At 45.8% G+C, this 10,445-nt stretch overlaps 2 protein-coding genes across 3 annotated transcripts in view; both read left to right on the plus strand.

The window, feature by feature from the left end:
• The first annotated feature begins 404 nt into the window (after positions 1-404).
• bnip3lb (BCL2 interacting protein 3 like b) lies at positions 405-7,280 on the plus strand. Of its 2 annotated transcripts, XM_029169715.3 has the most exons (7): positions 405-625; positions 716-781; positions 2,851-3,082; positions 3,943-4,021; positions 4,255-4,358; positions 4,546-4,695; positions 5,370-7,280. In XM_029169715.3, the coding sequence occupies exons 2-7, from the start codon at positions 724-726 to the stop codon at positions 5,416-5,418; spliced, it is 672 nt and encodes a 223-aa protein (XP_029025548.1). In that variant the 5' UTR covers positions 405-625; positions 716-723; the 3' UTR covers positions 5,419-7,280. The 2 variants fall into 2 exon arrangements, with proteins under 2 accessions (XP_029025548.1, XP_029025549.1); XM_029169716.3 differs by having other exon boundaries at positions 405-781.
• Positions 7,281-9,434: 2,154 nt separating this feature from the next.
• dpysl2b (dihydropyrimidinase like 2b) overlaps positions 9,435-10,445 on the plus strand; it is a 15,238-nt gene continuing 14,227 nt past the window's right edge. The window contains exon 1 of the mRNA XM_029169709.3: positions 9,435-10,152. Within this exon, the coding sequence (XP_029025542.1) occupies positions 9,886-10,152 (267 nt within the window). The 5' untranslated portion in view covers positions 9,435-9,885. The remainder of the gene's footprint in view (positions 10,153-10,445) is intronic.

Raw genomic sequence — 10,445 nt, forward strand, 5'->3', positions numbered from 1 at the left:
GCAGTTTAGCAGATGTGTGGATCACTTGATCAAGGCACTGTATGCAAGTTTGCTGTCAAGCGTTGAGCCGCTCTCAACGCTTCGACCCCAGACTCATCCGTCTGTGCACCTTTCAGTCAACCTCCAGTTACTGTTCAACTTTCTGGATTCCATGTGGCGTGTGTATGATTAACGTGCAGGTTTGCTTGCAGCTGGTGTTGGTAGAAATGCAGCTGTGACTGCAGCCTGGTGTGAATAATGGGAAAACAAACTGCTCTGTAGCAGCTGATGGCTCAGTGATTACGATCAGCTGAGGTGGCGCTGACAGCCTCGTGTCCGTACGACTTGTTGTGTACGTGCACGCACCCACGCCTACGCTCACAAAATGACCCAGCGCCATTTACAGGAGACGGATTTCTACTATGACTTCGTACCTGATCACAAAAACTCAAACACAGCTCAGCCTGTACTTGTTTTTCCTGAGCTCACGTTATGCAATTTGACTCGCTCCTCTGACTCGTTATCAACGGGGCGATGTGACGTCATCACACAGCTCCGGGAAGGTCTCGCGCGGCTGCTGCTTCCAGATCAGCTAACAGGCGAAAACAAACAGCAGCTCACCGACAAACGGGACAGCGTGGCTAGGGTCAGTCCGCATTTCTGAATGTGTGCAGATGAGGTATTGCGCCTTTTTGCACTGACTTGAGCCTTTTATGCAACGCGCTCTGCTCATTAGGCACGACGATGTCCGACGCTGCTAGCACTACTTCTACAGACAACAACGGAGACTCCGGGCTAAACGGTAGGCTAACGCTAATGGGATCGCAATTGCGGGATTGCAACAAAGTGTCAGTGTGTTTTCTATGACACAAGTGTCAGGTTTATTTATAGCAAGTTTACTAATGGACCTATATTGTTTAAAATGCAACTTAATTTGACAGTGTATATATATTTCGCTGTGAAGCTGCATTGAAGGGGGAGGAGTGAGATCGCTATGTTCCGTTATGTTATTGACATTGAACGTACCAATGAGGTGCTCGACATTATTGAGCGACTGGCACATAAACCAATCAGCTGTTCAGAGCGAAAGCGTGGAGGCGGGCTTAAGCATTGTCAACAAGGCAAGATGGAAGATTATCTCAAAACTGGTAAACGCTACAGAAACGTTCCAGTTTTAGTCGCTGGACTGTCAAGGAAATCCTTATGAACTACAGAAGGAAAGAAAGGAAAATAAGCTACGCGCATGTAGCTTTTTTATGATTCAGATTTCATGACACGTCTGAGCATTCATGGCTTTTTCCTATGTTTAAATAGATCAGTAACTCACCTAAACTTCAAAGTAGCATTTTCTGCAGGGTGCCTTCCTCGTATAAATATGTTTGAGGAAATATATCACGTTCAGTTAATTAAACTGGGAAGACTGAACTTTATGTAATGATGTAAACAAAGGGCGTTCAGAGAGCTGCTGTGTGGTTAAACTTTTACCACACTACGGGGAGCTGCTATTTCTGGCCACAGGGACAAGGGGACAGACGTTTTGGACGTGAGCGATGTGGGGGAGGTGTTACATCACAGCATGTAGAAACATAGAGGCTTATTGATTGAAAGCAACAACCTGGGCAGCAACTAGACTTGAAAGCTGCTTTTATCCTTCAGGCATAGAATGGTTGAACGCATTTGACTGACCATTGGTAGTAAAGTTCTAACCTTGTTCATGAGTCATTTCAGCGCCATCACAGACTGTAGAGCCAATTAGAAACTAACACACGTCAACTAACGAGAAAGTTTAGGCGTTCTGTTGAGTTCCTCCTCCTTTACGGTGTGCCTTAAATAGTGGAGTGTTTAGTTGCATACAACAAAAGTCTGGTTTGGGAGGCCAGCAAACGGTGTAGGGATAATCCACGTGTTACCTTGGATTTTGACTGATGTACCTGTTGGTTAATAATATGACATCATATTTTAATCAATCATGCGAACCAGAGAATAAAACAGTGCGTGTGTGTTTATACACTGTGTTAGTGGGAGCCTTGGACGTCCCCATCAGTTGTCTGAACCTCAGCATGAAGGAGGTCACGTAGTGTCTGCTTCCTCTAACCCTCACCCAACAGCTGATCACAGCTCTGTGGCAGAATGTTTGGAGGTGTCCGTGCCATAGCAACATGGTTTTAGTCCACCGAATGGAGACAATGGGTTGTGGACAGCAGCTTGGCTCGCAGACTATCATGTAATCCCAGGATGAGTGCGAGTGCTGAGACGGGGCCTTTTTTAGGGGGGAGTGACGCAGCGTTTGGGCTGTGGGGTATAACTGGCTGTGGAAGTGTACCCCCCCGAAAGCTCATGTTAACATGGTGTTTACTTACCGTTATGGGGTTATGTGACCTGCTCAGGAGGCTTCATCACATTATTTCAGTGAGGGCGCAGTGTTGTAGAGACGCATGGCGATGGTTTATGTAAGGTTCTAAACAAGCATCATTCTTTAAGTGCATGCCCAAGCTTGGCTGGCCCCACCTTATATTTGACACCTAGCTGTGCCTTCTCAGCTGCCAGTCCATGCCAGAGCTGGGTCCAAACAGGGAGCGCATCGTATGTCACAGTCAAAGTCTTCAGTGAACCACAGCACACAGACAGACGTTTACTGCTCTTTAATCACATAGAAGCAAAGGGAGCCCTTTCGTTTCTGCTCATTTTATCTCGTTCATTAGAAAAATAAATGAATGAATAATTTACTACTGGTTTAGGGTCTAAAATATTGATTGTGATACCTGTGCTGTTTGTTTTCCATAATTAACCCCTTAAAAGCTGCAAAACAGACAATATCACAGTAGTTATTTATGACTTTTTGTTGTTGTGATTGTATGTTTCATCCCACAGGGTCCTGGGTGGAGTTGGAGATGAACAGAGGTGCAGCTGGTTCCGCCCAGTCATCTTCCACAGGCAGCACTGCCACGAGCCTCCTACCCCTTCCTCAGGTGGAGGAAGAGGAGGCCATGGTCGGGGGGCTGGAGCACGTCCCATCCTCGTCCTCGATCCACAACGGAGACATGGAAAAGATTCTGTTGGATGCCCAGCATGAATCGAGCCGCAGCAACTCCTCCTGTGATAGGTAGCGTCAAATAACTTGGAGGATGTTTTTATTCAGTCCACAGTCTTCCTCTCATTATGGAGCATCTCTATTAATGGTTAATAGTTATTGGCTGATTGTTTGCCTGTAAATTGAATGTTTGCCTATAAAAGCCCAATGGTATTTAACTTCATGAGCAGGTTTTATGTTTGGACATTCCTAAATATTCTGAAAACCAAGGTAACACCATGAATTGGGATTATGTCATAGTGAATGTTTGGTTTGCTTTGATGGTAATTTGTCAGCTGCTGCACAGATGAGCTTCTTAAGAATCAACCTCCCATTCATTTGAGCAAACTAAAAATCCTGACCTTTCACCTTCAGCCACATTATGTGCTTGTGTGCAGTCCTCAAGGCTGCGATAAAGCAGTGATTATCAGAGCTTGGCTGTTGTCGTCAGCGAGTTACCTGAAGATGTTTTTGTCAGTTTGAGCCAAGAGCACTGTACCAACAAACTGCCCTGACATAAGAACACTCTATAGGTTCAAATAAGAGTTTTAATTTTTATCATTTCATCAGGTAGTTGGAAACCACAGGGGCAGTGTTCACTGTGTAGATTAGTGATGAAACACTTCACTTCTTGGGTTGGTAGGAACAGCTCTTGTGTTTTTCTTCTGTTAAAGTTGTGAGGTTAGAACTCTGTGGCTTTTGTCTTGTTTTATCTCTGATTAATATGGCTGCGATGAGTAACTGTCTTCCCAAGGCCCAGTTGCTATGGTAACCGGTTTAATGGCAAATGATTCACCTGGCTGGTTTGCGTTGGGTGTGTGTTCACGTACTTTACAGCCTGTTTTTCACGATGTTTCAACATGTTTTTTAATGTAGTGTGATTGTTCCCTCAGCCCCCCTCGGCCCCACAGTCCCCAGGACGACGGGCAGATCATCTTTGATGTGGACGTGGCCAGCAGAAGAGACAGCCAAGTAAGAGCTTCTCAGACTCACTATTAGTCTGACTCCCTTGGCAACCGTGGACCGTTGGTCCTGTGTGTGAGCCTTCACACTGTGCTGCTGCTGCCTCTAGTCACCGTGGACATGCTGCTTACTGTCACACAGCATGTTGTTATGATCTTCTATTCTTCATTGTTGTTCAATGTCAGAACATGAAGAATGAATCTTGTTAGTATGAATGACATGATAAATGTGGCTCTTTGTAGTCAGAGGAGGACACCTTGGACAAGGAGAGGGACATGGACATCCTGATGAAGGACGCAGACTGGGTTGCTGACTGGTCCAGTCGACCGGAAAACATTCCTCCAAAGTAAGTCTCAACTTAGTGACCATCAGCGTCCTCAGTCAGTGGAGCACTGGGCTGCTTTTCTGGTCAGTCATTAAATCAAAACAGTCGACTAAGTCAAAAATGTATAGTGAGAAACTGTCTGTGACACAAAAGCACTGACACAGTGTTTGAAAAGTCAAAGGTCGTCTGAAGTGTCTGTTTTTTTCAGGGAGTTTCATTTCCGCCATCCTCGACGCTCCGTAACACTGAGCATGAGAAAGACCGGAGCCATGAAGAAGGGAGGCATCTTCTCGGCTGAGTTCCTGAAGGTCTTCATCCCCTCGCTGCTGCTATCACACATCCTTGCTCTGGGGCTGGGGTAAGAAACAAGCACCACTGTTAGAACCTTCAAGTCCAGACAGAATGGAGTTCAGACAATGATTGGCAGTAGTGTGAATATTGCCTAAAGACTCCAGCAGGAGGAGCTGTGTAGCCACAGAGCAGCTGTAGCCTTGTGTGGAAACTAGCAGAGCAGCTGCCGACTGGTGGCGGAACACCTGCCGTCACTGAGCTCTGCTGTATGTGACTACACATGTTCCAATAATCCATAACTCCACGGTCTGAGACAGACAGAAGTCTGTGACTGTCAACCAACCAGTATAATCAGTCATCGTAGTGCAGTCTAGAGATACACTGAATGCATATAGACTCATTCAGTGGCAGACACCTGACGCATGAAAGCTGGAGAAGCTCTGTGCCTAACATCATTCATGAATTGGTGGCTCACTGTACAAACATGGTTAGAGTTGGCAGGAAACATCGGGAAATTCTCTCGCTCGCTTTGAGTCTGGGTCGTTTATGGACTCCGGACCAGCATCAGTCAAATGTTGCCTTGTTCACTGTGAGTCATTTGGTTTATATGCATTTTCCATTTGCACAGTGTTTCTTTTCCAATAAACTCAAAGTATAGTAGGTGCAACAGAAAGAGCTGGATTGGTGTTTACCTGTGAGATTCATATGCTACACTTTGTAACGTCTCGTCTTCCTCCCCAGAGTCTACATTGGGAAGAGGTTGACCACTCCACCAGCCAGCTCCTTCTGAGCCAGAACACGAAGAAAAGTGCCTGAGAATTGGCCATGATGAAGAAGAAGGCTTTGCTGTTGTGACAAGGGGTCCGCCTGCCCCCCCCCCATCCTGCCTGCTCCTGCTCCCCCTCCTCGTCCCTGAGATATGACTTGTTCTCAGGAGAAATGTATCTGCCATTTCCTCCGCATTCATTTTTTTCCTTGATCTTCTTCGCTTTGAACCTCTGTAGATATTTCCTCTCTGCCCTTTTATCTCACTCATTTGTATAAGCTTTTCGAGGAACGATTAAGGCTGTATTTCTTGTGGGGTTCACATGTCGATGCGGCTTGGTTTTCAGGGCGCGTACGCAGTTTTAAGCCAAATTCCTCTCTGGCCCTTTAGAATCAGACGATGGAGGAGGACGGTCCAGTTCAGAACAGCTCACAGATTGTGCCACTAACATGAGTAGCCCAACACCCAAACACAAATATGGAGTCAGAGACTTTTTTGGAAGTTGCCATTTTGTTCATCTTCTAGCTAACGTAGGTATTTATTTATTTTAAACAGCAGTTGTTTCTGGAGATGTTTGTGACGTGCAGCTGGGAACATTTTACGCAGTGATAACTGGAACCGAGGCTGTGATGGTGAGCTGCCAGTGTCCCCCCAGTAAACTGTCAGTATTTTCCTTTGCTAGTATTACGTGCTTGGGTTTTGGGTAACGGCTCAGTGTGGATCCGTCGTGTGCTCAAACTGTCCCATATCACACTGTTAAATCCTGACCGGTCGTAGTGCTAGTAATCACAAAGGCTTTGAACCAGAAGTGATGGCCAAAATGTTTGACTTGCTGAGTTTTTTACGTTAATTCATGACTTTTTACTTAGAGTTTCTTCGAGTCTTTACTCCTGAGGAACCTTTGGTTAGTTGCCAGCCCTGCATCTGAACACTCCGTCTCGTTTGCCAAATCTTCCACACAACCCGAGCAGAAACAGGAAGTGAATGTGTTGCGCTGATGAGCCTGGTGGTCATTTTTCTCTTTGTCTCTCTTCCTCCTATTGATAAAGAGTGGATGGTTCAAACACAGCTGAACGTGTTCTTTACCGTCGCCTACCAAAGCATTATGAGTTTTGAAACCAGACATCATTGCAGTATCTCTGAGGTTGGAGCGAGGATGGTCATCAGACGTGAGCGCTCATCTCCATTCAGTCTTTAGTTCTGAGTGACGTAGGGTTCATTTAGCATCTTAACACATTCCATGCCAAACAAAGCGCCTGTTACAGATCTGGTGTGTGTTGAGACTAGAGATTTGACCTCATCTCCGCCAGCAGCCTTTACAGCGAACGGGTCGTTCGTTTGACTCGTTTAGAGGGACTGTGGTGATAAATATGTTTCCTCTAAATGGAACATGCAGCGTCTTATATCTGACACTAAGTCATCACTTGGGACATTGACCACCAGAGAAAGTGCTCACTTGATTTGCAAACACTAAAGCAGATACGCTGACGAGCAGCATGCACACAGTGAGACCTGACTACAGAGAGCCACAGAGGTACTGTTTTCTTGTGCGCCATCCAAGTCTGTGCCTGTGTTTGTACTTACAGCATTTGAACGTAATATTGTGGATTGTCTTTTCGTTTCCCTTTTTCTTTAGTTTCAACATTTTTTCTCTTTGATGTTAAAGAAAGATTGTGAATGCACAGAGTTAAGTTTGACATGGGTTGAGTTTGAAAAGTGAGAATAAAGCCCCTGACGTGGATGCTAGGGCCTGACTGAAGGCATGAGGCGCAGTCCTCTGCGATGGTCTAATAGTTATTGTAATCATGCATTTGCTTTAATTTTCATTTTCCCTCTACATTGACGACGTTGATAAACACTTTGTCATTAAAGATTACCTGAATGAAGCAACTTGTCTGGTGCCTGTTTGTGTTCTACTAAGACATGTGATGTCCTGCTGATTGGTTTATTATAAAATTCATTAATCTGTCTCATTTTTCTTTCCAGGTTGCTTTTAAAAGCCATCTGTAGCGCCTGGACCTTCGCTGTGAGTCCCTGAACATCAAAGCTCTGAGTGTGGCTGTGGCAGCACTGCACTCCAGTGGTAGACTGCTGCCATGCCCACCCTGTTCCCCCTGGGTACGTAGCTCTGTAGCGGCAAGACTCCTTCGTCACTATTTAATTCAGGTGGATCTGTTTTTAAATTCTGCAAAGAAAAAAGAATGCAGAAAGCTGATTTATCTTCAGTTAAGCCTAAAACAATTAATTTATAAGGTTTGAGAAAAAAAAGAATTAAAAAATGGCCAAATGATTTGTTGTCAGGCTGTTCAGTTAATAATATAATGGATGAATGAGTTATTTTTTATAAACAAAATAAATAACAAAAGAACAATAAACTCTGCCCATCAGTCCTGCTTCTTCCAGCAGTGTCTCCTCCTCTTTCCTCCCTGAACCGAACCTCAGAACACCTGTTCCTGGCCAATCCAGACTCGGCGTGTCACGTGGCCCCTCCCACTGCAGCTGATGGCGTTACCATGGCCACCTCCGTCTCCATCCCCCTGATGGGGTGAGTTTCTTCATCATCTCCTCAGGATTCAGCAGTTTCCACTGCCTGATGAATCCAAGTCACGATGAGATGCTCACATTTTGATTTCATTCTTCATTCAGCATCTTGTTTAGTGTATGGAAAAACACAACACTAAAGGAAATGGAAAATGAACACTGGCCTTGACTTATCTGTGATTTCTTTGTTTCTATTCTGATAGGAAGACAAAAATAGAATTTAAGAAAAGTCGATTTTTGTGCCAGGCGTGGGCTGATCCAGCTGTGGTTCAGGAAGACAATGAACAGTTAATCTGGTCTACCAATTTCTTTGTACTTTCACTTTCTGTGACATTTCCAGCAAAATCGAGAACCTGGCGACGTGTCCTCTGTGTAACTGATTTAGTTCCAGTGTGTTTTCAAGAGGATCAGCCTTGCTCTACATCAGTCCCTGCATGCCAGGACTGTGCCCTTCCTGTCCAGAGACCTCACTCTCCCTCTGCCTCCTCCAACTGTTTACATGGAGCGCTGCCAACTTTCCCCTCTAATTATCCAACACTCCCCCGTCTCTGCTCGTAGCAGCTCATGTTGTTTTGCTTTAGCGACAGTTGTCCGAGCGCTCGGCCTCGGTTTGGCCTTCGGTCGTGGCTTTTCACTTTTTTGAATCTACCTGTGACATTCACAAAGTCGTCTTCTCCCACACAGATGACCACCCACACCCACACGGAGCGGTGCTCACAGCCCTCTGGGAGAGGAAATAGCAGCAGCAGAATCACTTACGTTGTTATGGAAACTGGGCCGACATGAACCCACAGCTGAAATGTTTCTTTTGTCTGTTATAACATGAGTCAGGAATTAACAAAGTGTGTGAGGCTGGTCCAGCTCAGTCCTATTGATCACTATGCAGCACTGATTTATTTATGCTCTTTGTAAAGCTCAACTCAAACTCTGAATCAATTACAAATCATAATTATTCTCTATTTACTTTGAGCAGAAGTAAAGTGCAGGCCTCAGACGATGTCATGATATAATTATCCCTGTTAAACATAAAGAAGTTGAGTCTAAATCACACTAGTCAAAGAAAAAGTTTTGGTTTATGTAATGTATGTATGGATGTAAGTAACTACAAGCACAGTGATTTATAGAAGTAGGAGACATAAAGAAAAAACTTAAATCCCTTACGTGACAACGGACGAAAAAAGTCGTATTTAGCGTTTTTAACTCATTGCTCCAAAGTAGAAATCACTAACATCACTCCTTTGTTTACGTCCTTATCTGGTGGATATGAGTCAAAGGTAAGAACGTGTGTAGGTGTGTGAGTGTGGTGCTGAAAGGACAGCGCCCCTCATTGTTGGCCTGGGTGTGACTTCGGGAGCTCTCCATGGTTCTGATTACCCCTGACCTCAAAGTTCACCCTCCAGAGACACATCCGTCACGTGTTGGTTATTAGATTACGCAGCTTTTAGATTCGGTTCGGTCGGTTCACCCCGATGCTCCAGAGTCTCGGAGGCTACAGAAAAGGAGCCGGTCACTTCCGGGCTGTGAGCGGTGATGAGCCTCTGCACGGGTTTAAACAGACTCTAGGTGATCCCTCGGTGGGAAGCGTCCTCTCAGCCTAGTGCATCTCGACTCGACTAAACCAGAACATAGGTCTCTTGCTCGAATGCTGACTCGCTCACGGATATTGGCTGTAGACTGGCAGCTAATTTACATTCATGAGTAAGCAAGTCAGAAGTATTTGCTGATCATCTTCTAGAAAGAAAACCGCCACGAATTGTCTGTCGTTGTCAGACAGCACCAGGGAGCCCTGCGGTGCCTTTGTACTCGGCCTGAGCCCTATACATTGTTTCTTTGCGCGACCACCTGCACCATAGCAGCGGTAAAGGCGGTGGCTGCCGGCGTGCGGAGCAGAAAGCAACAATAAGCCGAGGACTGAGCATCTGATCAGCTACACCCGGAGACGCCGCGTGCATGTCGACCGCCGGGGAAGTCCCAGCCTTCTTCAAGAACATGGGCTCCGACAGCCCCGCCAGGCCCAGGCAGAAATTCTGTGGCATGTTCTGCCCGGTCGAAGGCTCCTCGGACAGCAAGACGCTGGACTTTGACGCGCTGTCGTCGTGCAGAGGCAGGAGTGATGGGCGAGTGATTGACCGGCAGACCGACATCTCGCAGCCGAAGAAGGTGGAGATCAGAGAAAGCACCGGCAAGGAGGCTCTGCAGAACTTGGATGATAAAAGGGTGATTTTCTTGCGTTTTGCATGGATGTTGTGTGTGTTTTCCTCTTTATATGTTTTCTGCCCATCTCTAATTTCTGTCATTCAATATCCACACATTTGCAAATATCTGCACCATTTTCCTCCAAGCTGTTGAAACGAGATCTTCTGTAAAACCTTGGAGTTTATTTAGCGTCCAGCCGGCGTACAGCTCCTAAGTTACCCTGACTGGTCTGACTACATTACCCAGAAAGCCGTGCGATGTAACGGAGTCGCCATGCAGGGCTGCCAGAGGGAGTGGCCCTTCAGCTGTGAGCT

This window comes from Betta splendens, chromosome 12 (assembly GCF_900634795.4).
Source record: "Betta splendens chromosome 12, fBetSpl5.4, whole genome shotgun sequence".
Classification (NCBI taxonomy): domain Eukaryota; kingdom Metazoa; phylum Chordata; class Actinopteri; order Anabantiformes; family Osphronemidae; genus Betta; species Betta splendens.

Excerpts from the sequence above, each read along its gene's own strand:
- bnip3lb (XM_029169716.3), top strand. The coding sequence starts at position 724 with ATGTCCGACGCTGCTAGCACTACTTCTACAGACAACAACGGAGACTCC. Across the intron at positions 4,022-4,254 it reads CCAGCAGAAGAGACAGCCAA|TCAGAGGAGGACACCTTGGA; the intron begins GTAAGAGCTTCT and ends GGCTCTTTGTAG. Across the intron at positions 4,359-4,545 it reads CCGGAAAACATTCCTCCAAA|GGAGTTTCATTTCCGCCATC; the intron begins GTAAGTCTCAAC and ends TGTTTTTTTCAG.